The sequence below is a fragment of the Punica granatum genome, chromosome 3 (genome assembly GCF_007655135.1).
Source record: "Punica granatum isolate Tunisia-2019 chromosome 3, ASM765513v2, whole genome shotgun sequence".
Lineage (NCBI taxonomy): Eukaryota > Viridiplantae > Streptophyta > Magnoliopsida > Myrtales > Lythraceae > Punica > Punica granatum.
Window position 1 is genome coordinate 5444034 of NC_045129.1, and position 18712 is coordinate 5462745.

At 39.0% G+C, this 18712-nt stretch overlaps 4 protein-coding genes across 7 annotated transcripts; 1 reads left to right on the top strand and 3 right to left on the bottom strand.

Annotated features, from left to right (window-relative positions):
• Positions 1 to 634: 634 nt before the first annotated feature.
• On the bottom strand, positions 635 to 2777 carry LOC116201234. Its single transcript, XM_031532381.1, has 2 exons — positions 1628 to 2777; positions 635 to 1481 (listed from the first exon to the last, which is right to left on the bottom strand). Exons 1-2 carry the CDS (start codon positions 2258 to 2260, stop codon positions 1050 to 1052), a joined length of 1065 nt encoding a protein of 354 aa, XP_031388241.1. The 5' UTR covers positions 2261 to 2777; the 3' UTR covers positions 635 to 1049.
• Positions 2778 to 5046: 2269 nt separating this feature from the next.
• LOC116201242 (acyl carrier protein, chloroplastic-like) lies at positions 5047 to 6659 on the top strand. Its single transcript, XM_031532393.1, has 4 exons — positions 5047 to 5228; positions 5683 to 5784; positions 5892 to 6011; positions 6374 to 6659. The coding sequence occupies exons 1-4, from the start codon at positions 5127 to 5129 to the stop codon at positions 6509 to 6511; spliced, it is 462 nt and encodes a 153-aa protein (XP_031388253.1). The 5' UTR covers positions 5047 to 5126; the 3' UTR covers positions 6512 to 6659.
• A 39-nt stretch (positions 6660 to 6698) lies between these two features.
• LOC116201240 (dormancy-associated protein homolog 4-like) lies at positions 6699 to 9008 on the bottom strand. The gene is made up of 3 exons (XM_031532391.1): positions 8628 to 9008; positions 7921 to 8020; positions 6699 to 7109 (listed from the first exon to the last, which is right to left on the bottom strand). The coding sequence occupies exons 1-3, from the start codon at positions 8821 to 8823 to the stop codon at positions 7082 to 7084; spliced, it is 324 nt and encodes a 107-aa protein (XP_031388251.1). The 5' UTR covers positions 8824 to 9008; the 3' UTR covers positions 6699 to 7081.
• A 6225-nt stretch (positions 9009 to 15233) lies between these two features.
• Positions 15234 to 18311, bottom strand: LOC116201238 (chaperone protein DnaJ-like). Of its 4 annotated transcripts, none has more exons than XM_031532386.1 (6): positions 17672 to 18297; positions 17302 to 17395; positions 17036 to 17103; positions 16489 to 16545; positions 15896 to 16159; positions 15234 to 15669 (listed from the first exon to the last, which is right to left on the bottom strand). In XM_031532386.1, the coding sequence occupies exons 1-6, from the start codon at positions 17774 to 17776 to the stop codon at positions 15589 to 15591; spliced, it is 669 nt and encodes a 222-aa protein (XP_031388246.1). In that variant the 5' UTR covers positions 17777 to 18297; the 3' UTR covers positions 15234 to 15588. The 4 variants fall into 4 exon arrangements, with proteins under 4 accessions (XP_031388246.1, XP_031388245.1, XP_031388248.1 ...); XM_031532385.1 differs by having other exon boundaries at positions 15234 to 15665; positions 17672 to 18294; XM_031532388.1 differs by lacking the exon at positions 16489 to 16545 and having other exon boundaries at positions 17672 to 18311.
• Positions 18312 to 18712: the final 401 nt, after the last annotated feature.

Genomic DNA, 18712 nt, shown 5'->3' on the forward strand with positions numbered 1-18712 from the left:
GCAGGAGTAGAGCCTTGAAACTTGGCTGGTTCCGACCCCTGAAAAGCTGACATAGCTTTCCGATTTGGTCGGTTTGAACCCATCTCAGAATTTTCCTGGAGGGTGCCGGAAAATATAAGGGACATGAGGCTTGTTGAGTCCCTCGACGTCTCAAACAATGAACAATCAGAGACTATTTCACATGGCATCTCTGCTTTGGCGAGGCTAAGCCACAGTTCCTTCTTGAACAACTTCAAGGGGAGAATTCCCAGAAGCAATCATCTGCAATTTCCTTGTTATGATCTTAGTATCATCACGAGAAAATAATTTTTTGTGGTCATGGTTTGACATCGCCGACTGACGAGACGAAAACGACTCACGTGATTGGTTGTTTGGAATTTAAGGTTGCCTTGGATTGTGAAGTACTAGAAACTACAGGAATCTAGTTTTCTTATATATAAACAGTGACACGGGGAAGTTTGAATATCCTTCTCTGCTTCTCAAGGACAAATTTGGGCAGTCCAAGTTGAATACGTGCAGAAAGCAAATAGAAGAAACCGAAACTTCAACATCGATGAGATGGTAGTCTAGTGATAACTTTAGTAGAATCATGAAACTGCAGGCCTAAAGGCAGGGCAATTATGAAGAACTCTCCTTGTAGTAAAGCACTAGGAATGGATCATTCTAAGACAACACAACGAAAAAATTGAAACTTCATCTCCAATGAAGCATATAAGAAAGAAGGAATCTTTTCACGACATTAGATAGACGTAATGAACAATACATCGACACTAACCCATCACAAGTTTGTAGCCACCCAGCTCTTAGGCTTTCCGTTTTCCCTCCAAAAGTTGAGTAACTTTCTAAGAACCTCTGCTGACATCCAAACCCGAGCAGATATAGTAGGTTCACAGTACTTCCCCACTTCTTCAGGCTTCCGTCTTGGGAAGCAACAGATGTACTAATATACAAAGTCTCAAGTGGGCCTAAAAGATCTTTCTGAGAAATCAGGCCTTCTCACACCCAGAGTACGTTTACTTGTCTAACCATGCCAACTAAATCATCAAAACCTACGAGATGACAGTATTCGAATTTGGAGCAGAACGTCTCCTCATTGATTGCGACTGCTTCCCGGGCTTCTCTTCCTTTGTGAGGGGAGGCAACTCTTCTCTATTAATTTTGCTTTGTGCGAAGCTTACCGGCCTTACCCTCTCAGAATGAGTCCTCGTCTTGCTGACTGCAGGCAAGCGCTTGGTTTTCTGTTGGTGGAGATTGGATGCAGTGGGAAATGATTGTGAAATAGGATACTCAGTAGGCCTCCTTGTTGAAGCAAAGATCGATGCTTTACTGTGTAATGATTGTAGAGCTGGGATTGCTGTGCTTCGTGTGGCAAGGGAAGGCAAGTCTTGATCGGGAAATCTGTTATTTTGGTGCGTTTTCAGTTCCAAAGGCACGTGTGCTTCTTCCTCCTCTTCAGCATGAATGGAATCAATTTGTTGTCCCTAGAAGCAAAACTCCCTAGTAAGCTATAAGTTGTATTATAATCCGTGACAGGCAGAAGCTAGCAAGATTTAGGCTAAACATGAAATTTGAATTAATTGACATATTCTCTCCCGTAAAAAGATCATAAATAGAAGTAACGAGGTACCTGTTGTGTCCATAATACACTTGATCGTGCATTGAACGATCGAAGTTTATCCACTCGGCAGCGAGTTTTAGATATTGATTCATGGCCTTCAGGTGGCCTGAATAACTTGGCTCTCAGCTCGCTGCTTCTCCGATCGAAGCACTCTTGCAAGGCCCTCAACTTCATCTCCTTCTCCACCCTCCTGGTTCTCCACTCCTCCCTCAGCTTCGCATCCCGTTTCTCCATATACCTCTCATAGAATTTCCCCCTCAAACCAATGGAAAAGGACACACTTCTTATACTTCTGTTATAATCAGCCAGATACGGTACTTCACAACCAGGCGGGGATCCAGCAATCCTCTCCTTCCCCAAGGAATTAGAATGATTCAGGGGAGCATGCAGCTGGTGCTCCGCAAAAAGCTTCTCGAGCTCATCCGCCTTTGTCATAAACTCATCGGTGAGTTCTCTGACGCTTCTCCTGAATTGCCTTGCCCTCTGAACTGGCTCTCTTGTTGAGGAAGGCTTAGTAGCTTGAGGACTATCCAGTAACTTTATTCCAGGATTAACTACTCCGCTGTTCCGGGTCTCTCCGCTCTTCCCGTATGACCTCCTGACCTGGTCGGAGCCACCTCGGAATGGCTTCTCAAACTTCATTCTGTTTCCGTCCCGATCAATGTTCCTAGCCCCTCTTTGCTACCGGATGAAACTTGTATTGCCACACCTTAGTAGACCATACAAACCGTATAACACCGTCTCGATCTTCTCTGCCGAGAATTCAAGAATGTGCGTCACCCTGAACCCAAATAATTCAATTCTACCCTCTCTGCCCGAAGAACTCATCAACCTAAACTTGCCTTTGATTGAACGAGAAAGAGGAGGACGAGAAATTGATCGAATCCAAGGAGAAGGGTGAGAGCCGCCCTCATTCGATTTAATCGATGACTTGGTCAGGGTCTTACATATGTTCCTTATGCGCATTTCTCCATCAAGTGAGGAAGTTAGGTTTGGCGGGCCCGCCAAGTTGGGATTCCTGACAAGACCTAGGCAGGCCCCTGCTAGTTGATGGAGTGTTCGTGTTCGAGAAACCGTTGCATGCTCTTAGCTCGTATTGTACATAATAAGCGGACCCGAACTATCCCACATGAAAAGACAACAGTTTCATTTGATATCGTGATTGCACACCCATTTACATCTTGACAATTTTACATCCTATTCTTGAGCATAACGCATTTTCTTCTACTGATTGAACCGTGTTATATTATGTGCAAAAAAAGGAAAAAAATCGATTGGTTAATGACTATACAAAGCAAACAATTTCAAATTTCAGATGACGTGATCGACTCAATAGGACTCATTTGACCGTTCCCATTTATTAGCATATAAGTGAAAATAATTTCTTTTTTCCACTTAATAATCTAATAGAAGATAATAAAACAGATAAAAGTTTCCTTTTTTTCCCTCAAAATTAAATGGTGGGAGGTCCAAGAAGTGAATCTCCAACATGAAAACAGCCATATAACTACTGTACCTGCCATGAGATGCCACATGGCGCCAACGTAAATTTTTGCCATTAAAAAATATTGCCTCTTTTTCTTTTTTTCTTTTTTTTGGCAATTGATTAAGGAAAATATTGTAGTATTACCTTTTACCTGCAATCTAGACCATCCAACATTCCCCTACTCTTCCTAACTTAGCTTCCAATCCGATTCTACCAAACCGAATTGAAGCAGAATTTACAATAAACTGTGACTCAAGAATCAATTAAAACACGTACATACTCCCTTTTATAGAGTGCGGTTGCTAAATTAGGATGGTTGGATGGACATGAAGGAATTACATGAGAAAACTACAAACTGAAAGATGTCATGTCTATGTCTGATTCTCCAAGGTTTTTCTCAATCATGGAAAATTACAGACACCAAGCCTCTGTCATGATAACATCTCAAAGCTTTCTTTGTGATGGGCATTCATTTTCCAACCTTTTCCTTTTACTCTTTTTTCTATTATTTTATTTTATTTATCACTTTTATGCTTTGTGGAGTACTCACTGAATGGTGACCCTTCACTTTCTTGATAGCTTGCCAGTGTGATTGATTAGTTCTCTGAGAAGCCAGGTTTAATGTAATTGACCACAAGGAAAGGTGAACCATAAGATTTAAACTTCGGCTTCTCGAGAAGAACTGTAAATATATCAGATTTCAGAAGCATGTGCACATTGATGCTGGAGGGCCATCATATCAAGTTTTGCCTAATTTCGTAACCACCCTACTTGTTCATTGCCGCTACCCGACCAGCCGCTTCTTCTCGAAACCTAGCCACTGGGGCTAGGCTAGCTAGCAAACCTAGCAAACAGTGGTTGTTGGCCTCTCTAGCCTCAACCATAGCCAAGACATTCAACAGGGATCTGGCTCATAAGCCTGTACCTCCAAAGCAGAGGGGATTCTATCACGGTCTCGGCCAACCTCGGCCCTTCGGGGCCTCTGGCTCTACTAAGCCCAACCCCGATGTTCCCTATCTCGGTCGGGTCTACCAAGTGTGGCACCCATGTGGATCTGTATTAGGAGTGATCAGTTGCGAATACCTTGTATTTTTCACGATACTCGGACCCTACTCTATAAGGGACAGGTTCCAATATTTTGAAACCGGACCCTACCCTATAAGGGACAGGTTCCAAGATTTTGGAACCGGACCCTACCATGTTGAATCCTGAAACCGAAACCTGTATTATACCACAGGTTCCGAGTACCTTGTTGGAACCTATAATTTTTTTTCTCTGGCTAAATAAAATCGAAAATATCACATACATAATCAATAATCACGCCAAATAGAATGTCAACAAAGATTTAGATTAATTCACAACAACAAAAAAATAATATGTCTCATCAATTCATCGACAAAATTAAACATCCATAATACGATCTCACACAATAAAGTACCTCTATTATGATTCATTAAAAGAGACAGTAACTTTACTCTTTCATCTTTTTTTTAAAATAAATAACCGGTTCCGGGTACCCTGTAGGCAGGAATCGGAACCGATTTTCATCGGTTCCGAATTTTAATATCCGGAACCTACCATATTTTCAATATGAGCTACCCGAATCCTACCCTAATGGATAAGTTCCAATCGGTTCTGAATATACCCGGTACCCGTGCATACCCCTAATCCGTATTAGCATGTTAGGGGACAAAATGAGCTTTTCTAACACAAAAAACAAACAGAATAAAAGTGGCTTTCCTATAATTAATTGAGCTGTAATAATTTGGCAATTTCCGGTCCATGCACACAAGACATACAATGTGCATAGTACTGCCCGCCCAAACCTATTGACACAATTGCTCCAAACCTCAAGCAAATCATCGTAATCTTCGCTACTCCCTCTAAGCTATTCCCATGGAGATTGCTGAATCATTCTATAAATTATCGGCAAAACCATTGCAAAGCAAAGGACATTGCTAGAGCAGAGATCAGTGAGGCTCCTACCAGCGGGCAGAGAGAAACCAATAAGCAATTGAATCAATGGCTGCTTCTTTTTTCTCAGTTTCCTCTTCCATTGCCACTCTTACTTGTGCTCCCAATAGGAGCCCTAGTAGTTTCCCACTTGGAAGCATCTCGAGCATCGTAAGTTTCGCAAAAACAACCCTCCCTTTCTTTCAGAATCTAGGATTATATTTGGTTTTAGATTTAAGTAGAGTTGAATTTTGATTTTAATTGAGTTGTGATGATTGTATTATTAAATTATGAAAAAATGTGTGAAAAAGTAATGAATAGTTGAGAGAAAGTAATGATTGTGTTGTTGAATTTTAGAAAAAGTAATGAATAGTTAAAAAAAATAATGATTGTATTGTTGAATTGAAAATAAGTTGAGTTAAGTGTAATAGAGTTAAAATTAAAGTTAAAATCGGTTTGTGAAACCAAACAAGCTCGATGTGGCGTGGAATCTCAACTTACCCTTCTTCTATTCTGCCCATGTACTATAGTCATGCTGCGTTACATCTCTTTTAACGATGTTGTCTGTGTAACTTTCATCGTAAAGGAATTAATTCTTTTCGGTTTTTGATTATGTGAAATGAAGGGTGGTGGACTGAGGCTTGTGCCAAGGATCAGCACCATAAGGGCAACAAGAAGGCTATCTATGACCCCAAGCTACTCCAAATCCACAATCTCATGCTCCGCTGTAAGCTTTTCTTTTTTTTCTTTTTCTTTTTTTTAATCGTACCAATTGCTTAAATCGAGTTGTTCGAACAATTGCGGATTTATCGAAGCATTAATCTTTGTTTGCAGGCTCAGCCGGAGACTGTGAAGACAGTCCAAAGCATAATTGCAAAGCAGCTGTCGATTGATGAGAGCACTGTGGCCCCTGAAACCAAGTTTGCAGACTTGGGAGCTGACTCCCTTGACATTGTATGTCCTTGAGACTAATTCCCTCTTCCGACATTCTTTTCCACTGTTTTTACCAGAATGCAGCCTAACCTTGAATTTGATCGCCCTACGGGTTCATGGGTCCAACCGGCAAACAATGGGCTCAAATGTCAGTTTTACAATCAAATCAGCATATACTAGGAGACATTGTTCAATGTGAAAGAGTATGTCTATTCGTACCGTTTCCTACTGGTGCGTGTTGGCGATGGTACATTTACGGGAACCTAACTGGTCATCCAGGCAGTTCCTAGTTGATCAACCGGCTATTCCAGTTTGATTCCAGTAACATTAATGTTCTGTTTTGCACTGGTGGGTGAGCAAATTCGACTGAATTTTTGGAACAGGTTGAGATTATGATGGCCTTGGAGGAGAAGTTTGCGGTATCAATCGGGGAAGCAGGAGCTGAGAACATTGCAACCGTTAAGGATGCTGCTGATTTGATCGAGAAAGTCAAGGCTGCCCCAGCTTCAACTTCTGTTTAAGCCCAACCCCATGATTCAAGAAACGAGGATTGCTCTTCCCTTTTTTCCCCATATATTTCTTCTTAACTTCCCAAACCAAGAATTTTGCTAATTTTCCAGGTTTTCACCGGTTCAGGCAATCCCCACTTTCCGGGTCTCTAATAAATTCAATTCTGTTCGGCATTAAACAAACGAGATACAAAGTAGATTTCTCAAAAACACATGCCCATGTGTGATTGATCGTGTGAAATAACGTACTTCACTAGAGGATCCGATTTTTTGGGTCGGTCCAACACACGTTCTCATTGATACCAAAGACGACTACACATCCCAATATTTACACAAGTCAGGGCAGCAATATAATACGAGGCCGAAAAACAGGGAACACCATATGTACAGACAAAGTACAGAGAAACCAAACAAGAAGCGCGGTTCCTACTCCTCGGAGTTTTCCTGTACAAAACTTGAGTAGAGGCCTTGTTCCTTCCGATCATCTTATTAGCACTACTAAGTTGCATCAAAGGCAAACCGAGATTTCTCTTTGTGGACATATCACTGCCGATCCTCAAAGCAAAATCTCCACTCCCTCCATCAGCGATCCAAAGCACTGATCACAATCCTGTTGGCATGAAAGACTCAACTTCAGGGCAAGTATTTCACCCATTTTTCACATAGTATATACAGCATATAATGGCACGGAGAATGACCTATATATATATATATACACTACGAGAGTGCGTGGAAACAGAAGTAACGAGAAATGGACAAAAGCTTTGATTATCTGAACTTAATGAAAGCATCGGGACACTCCCAAATTATAACACAGAGTCGCAAACTCCTCCTTCGGCATGTAAAAGGGTAGACGTTTCATTTATCAGTGGCAAACTTTACATCACGGAGATTCAAATCCTCCAGAGCTGAAACAATTTTCTCGTGGTATTATCTGAACTTAATGAAAGCATCGGGACACTCCCAAATTATAACAAAGAGTCGCAAACTCCTCCTTCGGCATGTAAAAGGGTAGACGTTTTCATTTATCAGTGGCAAACTTTACATCACGGAGATTCAAATCCTCCAGAGCAGAAACGATTTTCTCGTGGTATTAATGTTATAGAACACAATGAGAAGTGATTGATTCATGATTGACAGTGTTAGAGAGGCAGATTGGACAGATTTGCTCAAGAGGATGGAAAGCCAGCATGCCTGTTAACTGGTTTTAGTGGGAAACGCCAAATGAAGGATCATATTCGATGAATTTTCCCATCAACTAAGTAAGAACTCCTACTTATTCAGAGGTCATCACTCATCAGGAGCTTATGGTAGAAGGTGTCATGCCCAAATATTCTCACATCGATAATAATCAAACTCTTCCACCTTTGAAATACCATCGAAGAAGAGCTTAAGCCAATGACTAACTGAAGTGAAAGTACCAGTCATAAACGGTAGGACTTCTAGGCTCTGCCCGCTGTGAAGTTTCCGCAGCCTGTTTTCTCCTGCTCAACTTCTTGAAATCCGCAGAAGGTGTCCCTGCTGCTTCCAAGAAAACCGGAGAAAGAAGGGCCCCAATTTAGACATCAATATCAACATGATAAGAACAGCCAAGTTTATAAGTCTATCAACAAGGACTCGAGTCGGATGGCTGTGGTTTTGAATCACATCATGCACATCGATATATGGTCGGAAGATTTTCATCCTGTCCGCCGTCCTGAAAACACACTATACCTAATTGACCAAAATACACCTCACTTCATATTGTAATCAACAAGTACTCCAAGTTGTTCTATCTCTCAACTTCTTGTTCCATCACATGATAAATCACGGGGCAAGCGAATCTTTCACAACCCCGGGGAGAAAGCTAGCTAGATCCGGCAGTTCTCCGAGTTGCCGGCCGGCCCTTGCAAGAAAGCCCCAGAATCTAAGACAGCTCACACTTGAGCTTCCCAGCTCGATGCAGCCGGCAACGGAACTGCATCTTCATCTTTAGATTTTCCAATCAACAAATTTTCTCAAAATCTAGCCTTTAGCTCCTGCAAACTTCCCTAATGATCCAACTTGACTAAACGAAAAGGTCTAACTTTCTCAACAGATGAATAAAACAATCTAAGAGCTGAGCTGATAAAGTTTCTCAAGAACTCACGAGACGGAGGCTCGGCCGTGCTGGGAAGGAGAGCGGAGGTAGGAGTGGTTTTGGCAATGGTGATGCTTCGGGTAACGAGGAGGCCGCCGTCTCCGTGAATCGCCGGCTGGACTGTGAGCTTCCGGAGCCTCCCGAGGCCAGAATCGGGGACGGGGCCGGCCAGGGTTTCGTCCCAGAGGTTGTCAAGAAAACCCATTTCGGTGGTGTAGTGATGGTGATCGTTTCTTCCACCTGTGAGTGAGCTGAGCTGCAAATGCAATGGTCGTCGCTGAGAGGAGGAGAAGAAGCAGAAGGAGGTCAGACCTTCGAGAGAATCTGGGGATTGCCTCGGAAAGTGTTTTACCCCTTCTTTATAGGAGAAAGAAACACCGGAAGACAGCGGATAGTCCAATTTCATTTTTCAATTATTTTCCTTTTTGTTTTTATTAATAAGCTATTTTTTAACTTAAAAAATGGATAATCTCCACCTTCATTTTTTCTAAGTTAATTCTAGCTACTGTATGGGTCTTATTTCCTGAAAACTTCATGCCATTGAAAGAGAACAATTAATTAATTTTCTTTATAGTTTGTCTAATGCGTCAACCACCGTATCCCGCTCTTGTAATTTCCATTCGGATATCTCCACTTGTATCTACTCTTGCAATGAACTGATTAATGAAAGATTATCGTTACCTATTGAGAAAAAATAATAATAATTAATTAATTAATTATTGAAATTATTATTATTAATTTAACAATCATTAATGCTCACTTGAAACTGCAGCATCGAATCACTATCTGAATTTTATAGCTAATGACTTTAAAACAGATGGAAGAGTTTTCATCTATGTATATATATATATATATAGGAGTTTTCTTCCACAACTCGTATATGAAACGCTTGTCTAGAGCGAAACCATGTTCCGTAGTACATATGCTGCGAATACTCAAACTGATGTATTGTTCGAGATTCACAATATATGATATTTAGCTCGTTATATTTGTCTTGATTGGAATATTTCCGTATGTCACTCGCAAAAAAACTGCGTATCTAAAAAAAAAAAAAGGGAATTAATAGACTGTGAGCTGAATTAAAAGAAGTTCTAAAAGAGCTTAAGAGCAAAATGAGCCTTCATTCATCAGTTAAATTATATGGCTTGATTGAACTGAGTAAGAAAAAAAAATCAGGCTGTTGTGGAGTCAATTCATACTCGGGACAGCAATGAATGAAGAAAAGATAAGGTTTGCTTGCTGGGGACAAAGTCATTTCTTTGACCGATAAAAAAACATCTGCCCCATCCACTTATATGGTTTATTCATTTTTTTATTATACACAAACATATATATACATACACATATATATTACATATTTATATTTGGAGATAATATAAGTGAATACGTATCATCGTGACACGGGTCTTCTCACAATTGAACGCGCGTGGATATCGCGGCCTATTACACCATTTAACGGTAAAGAAACTCCATGCCACGATAAAACGAAGTCCTATTAGAATTTTCTTAACTTTATATCTTATGCATAATATACATAATTAACATTAAGCAAAAAGATAATGTTAAATTTTCACATAAAGGACAGGAGTGAGTGAAAAGCAATGATGACTTGTTAATTTTTCCCCCAAAAACCCGGCATTTTTTAGTATATTTTTTATACTTGTTTTTTTTTATAAGTGAAATATTTTATTTACTGATTTATTTATAGCTTCTTCTTTCAAAAAAAAAAAAAAGCAAAAAGGTTCACTCCAACAACGGGATAAGATCTGGGAATTTTTCGTTTTATCCGCCTCAATCCTTCCCCCGTGTTCCATTGAGATGGGATTGCCACCTACTCCCCCCACAAAGGTATGGTCACGTGATTGACGTCTTCCTTTTTGCTTTCATCTTATATCGTTTTCCCATCCTTCTCGCGATTGGATTGCGTTGTTCCCTCTTTTAGAGCATTCCAATAGCAACGAGAACGTATATTATCTCGATGATAGATAAAATTCCCCTTCTCTGTAATGGTGACATCGATAACGTGATTATTTAGATAGTTAATAAATTTAATTTTAACTGATATGTTTTTACTTAGTTAAAGTTAACTTCTGTCACAATAATACTATTACAAATATATATATATATATATATATTGTCAAGATAGTGAAGACATTGTGCATTATGCTCTTTTTTTTGTTTTATGGTTCTCTTACCACTACACATGTACTACTTGGATTAGTTTTCTTTGTCAGGTCATTTCCCATAAGATATTGAAATTTGTTCTCATATTTTCAGTACATTTTTTCTTTTTCTCTTTCTTTTTTAAAATAAATAAGCGGTCTCGATGTCGACTTTTATAGCAGATTTTCATCTAACAAAAGTTACGTAATTAATAAGGTTAATTAGTACATGAAAGAGTCCAAAAGTACGAGTCGATGTGGAAAAAACGTAATGAAGTTCCTCTCGTCGCTGGACAATTGATGTTTATGGTAATAGAGTTCATTTGCTTCTAATTCTGTGGTTAAGAATTGATCCATCCTCTGAGATCTTTCTCATTATCCACATAAAGAAATTCGATCCCAACCACAGTGGCAGTCACATCCACTTTGCTGGTTTGTTTTGTTCAAAAGGGTCCCCACCCCACACTCCATCGACACTGATCGACATAGTGACATTGCCATCCAGAGAATATGCACTTTTGTCTTAATTAACCTTAAATGGCAGCAAAATAATGGTTATGAACTGCAGGAAAAAAAATTATATATATATATATATATATTACGTCTGTCATATATATTTTACAACATATATTTGTTCCTCCTTTTTCACCTTATTAGAATAATAATGGTTTAAGATAGTAGCTTGTTGTTCTCAATAGAAAATAGACATAGTAAACAAACGAAGACTGATAGTGTATGTCGGTTTACGGTAGATGTAACACAGAGAAATTCCACTTACTAATATCAACTCCAAAAATTCTTTAGAAAGAAATATACATATCGACTATAGAATCTTTTGATGACGCGCGCCTCTTAGTTATTATATGATATGATTATTGTCGAGCTCTCCTAAAAACTTATGTCATACCATATTTTACTGTAAATTATGCATCCTGCAGGTGATTGGATCATACCCTTTGATCCATTAAAATGTTAATCGTCAGTTTTAAAGTATAGTTTGTGCACTCATCAACTTTGCACCTGCCAATGTATTATTCGGTCACTCGTTTTCTTTTCTTTTTTCTCTTAGGGCTGAATTCTAATATATATGCTTTTAACCATTCGTGGAATGTTGATCAATACGTTACATATATCGAGAGATAGATTAATCATGTCTCAAAAAATTCTGATGTAATTAGCAAATGATTCTCGGATAGGGAAATTAATAAGAATGAATCTTTCACGTGCAGGATGCACATTCAAATGTTACTAGGAGAAACTTCATAGTTTTTTTTTTCTCTCTTTTCAATAATGTCTTTTAGAAACTGCGCTTTGAAATAACATTTGAACGTATTCCTCTTTTGCATATTTCAGGGATTGCAATTCCATCATATTATGCTATATCATTGAATACGGTTGGAAACCGACTTTGAGATCATGAAACGTATATGGAATTCGTGTTTCTCGATTCGCAGTTTTAGAATCGAATTGGAGCCTGGATTGGAGATGTTGCAACTCTTTCAAGCCTCGAATCAAACTATCGTGATGGGGCTAAGATCAAGTGAAAATGGAGAAATTTATGGAAAAAACGTGGGCCCATATTGTGATTTGCCAATCCAATAGTAAAGGATAATGGGCCTACTTTGATGATGGCCTATGGGCCCAATAAGGCCCACTTCAAGTAAACAAAGAGAGGGGACATGGGCTCAATTAGGGTCCAATGAGGTCCAGTAGACCCTTGTTGATCTCTTTAGATTGTAAGGAAGGCTCACGTGTCCCATTAATAATGAAATAGGATAATATGGGAAACCAAAATTGCCAAACAGATGAGACTTAAAACCTCGGACTGTTCGATTCCAAGCGAGAGTGTTTCACGAGTTCCGGATACGCTTAGAGTAGAAATGCACTAGCATTTTATGATTCAACAACAATGTCCTGGAGCATATTCACTCCAAAATTTTACACTAATTTGACGCAAAAATCAACCGATACATACGTTCGAATTCTCCTTTTTAGTTGCTCAAAGGCGCAGCAGCAAAGTTCGAGTAAACACCGTTCCGAGTAAAGGAGGTCCTGGATAAGTAGATATCATATCTATTAAAGGAGCTTAAATATGTATACGCACATACGCATTGACATATATATGCATAGATGGTCCTAGAAGCACTTTTATACTTAAAAAAAGGTCGACTCTCCCTGAGCATGTTTAAAAATATTCGTTTATTTGTTCCACCGAAAAAAGATCGTTTATTTAATTATATCATGTCTCAACTTGCCTTATTGGTAATCATTTTTCTAATTATCAACTTGCAACCTAATTACTTTTAAAAAATGAAAGTTTTTTTTTTTTGGTTATAAGAGAGACACGTGAGTCTAATACAATACAATGAAAGAGAAATACTAATAGCTAATAGAGACGTACGGATGGTCTAATTGGATATCGAACATGCGCTTTCTTGATTATCAGGCGAGAGTATACCACTGCACTATATCCTATTAAAAAAAACGAAAGTTTGAAGTTTGAACCAACACCATCTAATTTAAAAATTCTAGCCTTTCATGATTTCTTGCTTTTATTATTTTAATTGATAAAACTTGTGTTTTTCCCCCAATAGTTCTTAATTTGAAACAGTGGAACTTAATTGTGGAATATTGTTTTCTTTTCAACTATTTATATAGAATATAGGTCTTTCTAGTATGGTATCGAGTCACCGTAACGCATTTGATATTTTTCAGTTCAAGGATTTTATACTTCAATTCAAGTGCTTAAAACTTTTAGTAATTGTGATTAGTACAAGTATTTTTTACTTTTACTCTCAATTTAAGTGTTTAATATTACGGTTGAAGTGTCTAATATTTTGTATAATTCATCACAAATAACAAAAGTACTAAACACTTAAATTGAAAATACTAAACATTTGAACTAAAGTATATAGCATGTCATCGTAACTCGATATCATGTTAGAATTTTCCATAGAATATAATCTCCTATGTTAGATATGGAAAGCTTTCCACCATCATTTTGTTATGTTACGACTGCTATTAAACACCATTGGAATTATGCTGTACAAAACTTGTTGAATTCCACTATACATCGTGGTCTGTATAAGTTTTTTTTGGTCTCTCGAGTCCACGAGTTAAATGTGTTATAAACTGTAATGTCGACATTAAATATAAAAATTTTAGCTCTTTCGTACAATCAGATAACATTTTTTATATTTTTTATTATTATCATTTCCATGTTTGAATAAGATATGAGAAATGATGCTCATTCAACAGTCTACTCGTCATATTCCAATTACAAGAGTCTCATAATAATTAATAAAGAGATACTGATAATTTTATTACGAGAATCGAACCTACAATTTCTGAATTGACAGGCCATTGCGTGTCTCACGCTTCAATCCCTTTCTTTGACTACTCATAGCATCTTTCCTTCACTCTTTTTTTTTTCTTTGTTCTTTCTTTTCCTTTATTTGTCGAGTAGCCGAAAATAATCGTAAGAATCCAAGAAAATTAATAGACAGACATGGAAGTTGTGCAACTTGTGCAATTGTTCTAAAATGTCCGCAAGTTGTCCAATTGGACAAGGGAGTAATGTATGTATTTGTGCCATGATGTCATGAAAAATGTCGAGAAAATGAATGGTTTTTCTCCCGTAAGTCCAGTTGATGATCCTTTCAATTAATTCAACCCCTTTTGGCCACTTGCATGAATTTATTAAGTTTTTTGGTGGGGACTCCCTATCATCATCAACATCATACCCTCTCCATCACCTTCCTTTCCATATGCCATGAAACCGAAAAGTCGAGGACGTTTAATCCGTCCACTCCTTTAAGATTCAAGAGGGACCGGTTTACTATCAGATTCACATTGTCTGATTCGAAAATATCGTATGGTAAATTAATACACGTAAACATTCTTACGCGTAGACTGTACGAATAAGATGCACTATCTACTAATCGATTTTCTCGTATGATCCTTGAACAGGACCAAAGTGGTTCAGATTTTTTTTGTTGGCATGTTGCTATCAGTCAGTCCAAAAGCAGATGAATAATGCCTTTTTGTGGTGTTATTTGTGTGGACACTGTTGGGAACCCCACAAATTATTATCTATTTTTCGCCCACGTGCTTGGGGCCCCGCACCTTTCGATCCATGGTCCCACCAAGAAATTTGCTACATTATTAATTTATCATATAAATTTTTTATTTTATTTACAATAATTCTAGAACCTCATTGCCATAGAAAAACGTCAAACAAGGAGATGAGAAAATTTCCCTAGTCTCAGTAGTTCATAAAAATTAAAGTTTGGAATCGAGGTTGGAGTCACTGCACGTATGCCTTTCTTCCATGTCCGTGCCAAGTTCGATATAAAGAACTCGACAGCATAAAATTTCTTGTATTTCATTTTCGGGATCGTAACGTATATCAACCATCGACATACTTTCTGTTGAGGATGCCAAGTAACGCCCATTGATGTAATGCTCAGGTCAGTATTTCAATCAACGATTAGAATCAAAATTTCACCCTTGAGACTTAACATTGTGGCAACATTCCACAGATTTTACATGGCAAGCTGAGGCTACATTCAACTCGATTATCCTCTTCTCAACTAATCGATAAGTACAAAGAAGGGAAGGTCGATCCAATCGAGTCATCGCCTTCGGTGTCATCTCCAAAAGCTGGGGAACGGCATACAACCACCTTTCGGCTCACTAATGCAAGGCTAAACACGAGCAGGTATCCCCCACTGGTCATGGACCTTGTAAATCTCCGGGGATACTGTGTCTTGAATGAACCTTAGAACTCTCACCGGGCCCTGATCCATTTATCTCCGGCTATGGGTTCGGGAGTTCCTCCTCCGGTTCCCAGCTTTCGCTTCTTGAGACCTCGCCCCTCCTCCATCTGTCTTCATTCAGATTCAATATTTTCATCAGCTTTACCAAAATATGACGAGGTTCAAAACAACAAAAACACCAAGGTTCGTTCATTAAGCAGAAACAGAGTTACAGAGCACGATCATAAGTAATGTTCATCATAAGGCCAACGCAGACCAAGAAAACACACGACGAGACACAAGGATAGTTTTGTCCTTTCAAATTGGACCCGATCAAAAAAGAAAGTCTCAGACTTACCCCGAAGCAAAAATCCTTGAAGTGGCAATCGAAGCCAGAGGAGCTCTCACCATTCCCTCTACTCATCTCCATGGAATTCCGCTTACTGCTTGAGGCGGAACCTGCCCGGTATGACACATATGAAGACGTAGACGATGAAGTGGTATATACAGTGTTGTTGGAAAAACACGTTTGAGATGTGGAAGCAAATGACTCCATATTGTCCCCTTGGAGCATCTCATGGAACAGCTCTTGCAGCTCCTCGAGGCTTTCCTCTCCGTTTTCCTGCACAATCGCTCTTATCAGAACATGTTCGAGTCCTAATAATCAAACAACGCGTGACCGTCCGTAAGCTCTTTGTAATTCTTTGATAGATTGTCATAACATCGACTAATCGAGTATTGATAACATCTCAAGGTGTTGTAAAGGCTCCGTAATTATTGTACTTAAGATTTTGACATAAGCAAATAAGATTAATTCTAAGCTAATGGCCCGCCTAAATTCTTATTATATATATTTTGAAAAATATCTAAATCATGGAAATACACGAGAATTAAATTCACAGAAATATCGACCATCATCGCTGTCCCCGGAAATTACAAGAGAGACTTTACATTGGACTCTGTCTGGCTCATCATGACAGCCATCTCATTAAAGAATTCACCCATGTCCTGCATCCATAGATTCGGCTCGCACTTAATCAGTTCATAATCAAACAAAATAAATAGTATTAGAAAACAGTTTGGACTAATTAAATCAGGAACATTAATTTTAGATTGAAAATATTTCATGACCTCACTGAATTACTAATATTTAACACATAAATTGACCATTTCTTTTTTGTGCTATGTACGGACGATGGTAAATATAATATGTGACCCACAAACAAATTCCGCCAACTTTTGACTGATTAAATTAATTAATTAATTATTATAATATACATGCTTTTTCCCGAGCAAAATGTGGTGGTGCCCCGATGGACCAAAATGTCTAAGTACGGATGAAACGGCAGCCAGACAGCTGTCGTCATCTGACTAGCTGCGAATCGTCTCAAAAGTCGGACCGGGGACAAGGTTGACTCCCGTTGGCCAATCAGGTTTGAGATATGATGGCGGCCCATGGGAGCACAGAGAGAGGATACTGTAGGGAATCGGAGCCTACCGTTTCGTCATCATCGCTTTCGTAGACTCCGACGTCGTACATAAACCTTTTGTTCGCGTCGGATAACACTGCATCCCACGGAAAAGGAAAAACCCCGTGAATCAATGAACAATAATCACACCAAATACAGTATTTTTACATGCAAATCGACGTACATTTAAAACCCGAGTGCGCGAGAATTCGAATTCGACGATTCGCCCTCGAATAATAGGGATGCCTCGTGATTTTTTATCGCAAAAAAACCGGAGCTAAGCTAGGGAAATTACCAGAGTAGGCATGTTGAATGGCCTGGAATTTCTTCTTTGATTCCTCCACCGACTTCGAATTTCCCGACGCCGAGCACCGGTCGGGGTGCCACCTCTGTCCCGACATGCCAAAATCCCCCCTTTTATTCTCAGTATTTGGAGACAATATATCCAGAAGTAATTGCACCGTACAAGTTATTCCGTTGAACTATAATCAGGAACATATTATTGTACGGAACGGAAAAGGAAAACAGTTTCTTGATTTTCCATGAGAACGGACCCGAGAAAACATTGCAGACAAGTTCCTGGACCCCGTTTCGTATTAATATCGAAAACTAGAAAGATGTCGAACAAAAGGGAATAGCATAGGTGGGGTGGTAAGTGCTCTAACCAGCGCCAACTTCTTGTAAGCATCTCTGAGCTCCGACGCGGTGCATTCCTTCTTCAGCCCCAATACGGCGTAGAAGTCGCCGCCTTTCTCTTCCTCGCCGGCCATTTGTTCCGGAAAAGCTTCTTATACACCCCCCCTCCTCTCTCTCTCTCTCTCTCTCTCTCGAAACAGAGCAACCAACAACGATTGATTCAAGACCAGGGCCCGATTTGTTGTCGTGTCGACAAATTACGCGGATCGAAGCTAGACCCTCTTCACAGCTTACTCCTAATCAGCTCCTCGCCGAAAAATTTCACATACCCGCCAACCAGAACGGGGGAGGCAACTGCCAGGAGGACGTGTTTATATATGTATGGGGCAGCTCTGTTTTTCGGCTACATCTTTGGGCAGTGGCACACGGAACCCATCAACTAGCCGCGAAGATAAGAAGAAGGGAGAGCCTAGAAGAAAGGTCTGGTCTAAAGGGGCAAGCCGAGATGAGAGAGATCAGACCCTCTTCATCTTCCCCCTTCAGAGAATTCTCTAGAGACCAAGACCAGCCATATTTTTCTGTGCATATATATATATATATATACATATATAGTTAGAGAGAGAAATCGATTTCTCTTTCTTCTTTTTTTTTTTGGCGAGTTGGGCATCGCTTTTCTTATTAAATTCCCCTCCGGCCGCCTTCAAACGTCTGATTACTTATTTTCTTAAATAGAGCCTCGAATGCAACCTTTATCAATGAAAATTTTCTATTAAAAAAGTTTTATATTACTCAAATAGAATCAATCGAGATATAATTGAACTTTTAGATATTAGTATTTCACATCAAAAAAATTAAATCAGTGGGATTCATTAAAATTTTGTTTATTAGGATACACACTTAAAACTTAATATATTCAAGTAATTTGACGTTTATTTCGTTTACACAAATTTGAGTTTTTATAAATAAAAAAAATTCACCTTGAGATAATTTTTTTTTTATTAGTTTAACTTGACTTCAAATGAATTAGTCATAATTCAGTAATATATCCTCTCTCCATATATAACCACGTA

Bases quoted from the DNA above. Each gene is read 5' to 3' on its own strand.
- LOC116201234 (XM_031532381.1), bottom strand. From the start codon at position 2,260: ATGAAGTTTGAGAAGCCATTCCGAGGTGGCTCCGACCAGGTCAGGAGG. The intron at 1,482-1,627 runs GTACCTCGTTAC...TTTTGCTTCTAG, and splicing joins GTGTATTATGGACACAACAG to GGACAACAAATTGATTCCAT.
- LOC116201242 (XM_031532393.1), top strand. From the start codon at position 5,127: ATGGCTGCTTCTTTTTTCTCAGTTTCCTCTTCCATTGCCACTCTTACT. The intron at 5,229-5,682 runs GTAAGTTTCGCA...TGTGAAATGAAG, and splicing joins TTGGAAGCATCTCGAGCATC to GGTGGTGGACTGAGGCTTGT. The intron at 6,012-6,373 runs GTATGTCCTTGA...TTTTTGGAACAG, and splicing joins GAGCTGACTCCCTTGACATT to GTTGAGATTATGATGGCCTT.
- LOC116201240 (XM_031532391.1), bottom strand. From the start codon at position 8,823: ATGGGTTTTCTTGACAACCTCTGGGACGAAACCCTGGCCGGCCCCGTC. The intron at 8,021-8,627 runs GTGAGTTCTTGA...TCTTGGAAGCAG, and splicing joins CACGGCCGAGCCTCCGTCTC to CAGGGACACCTTCTGCGGAT. The intron at 7,110-7,920 runs GTACTTTCACTT...TCATGCCAACAG, and splicing joins AGTCCTACCGTTTATGACTG to GATTGTGATCAGTGCTTTGG.
- LOC116201238 (XM_031532385.1), bottom strand. From the start codon at position 17,776: ATGGCCGGCGAGGAAGAGAAAGGCGGCGACTTCTACGCCGTATTGGGG. The intron at 17,396-17,671 runs GTTAGAGCACTT...ATGTCGGGACAG, and splicing joins CTTACAAGAAGTTGGCGCTG to AGGTGGCACCCCGACCGGTG. The intron at 15,666-15,895 runs GTAAGTCTGAGA...GAATGAAGACAG, and splicing joins TCAAGGATTTTTGCTTCGGG to ATGGAGGAGGGGCGAGGTCT.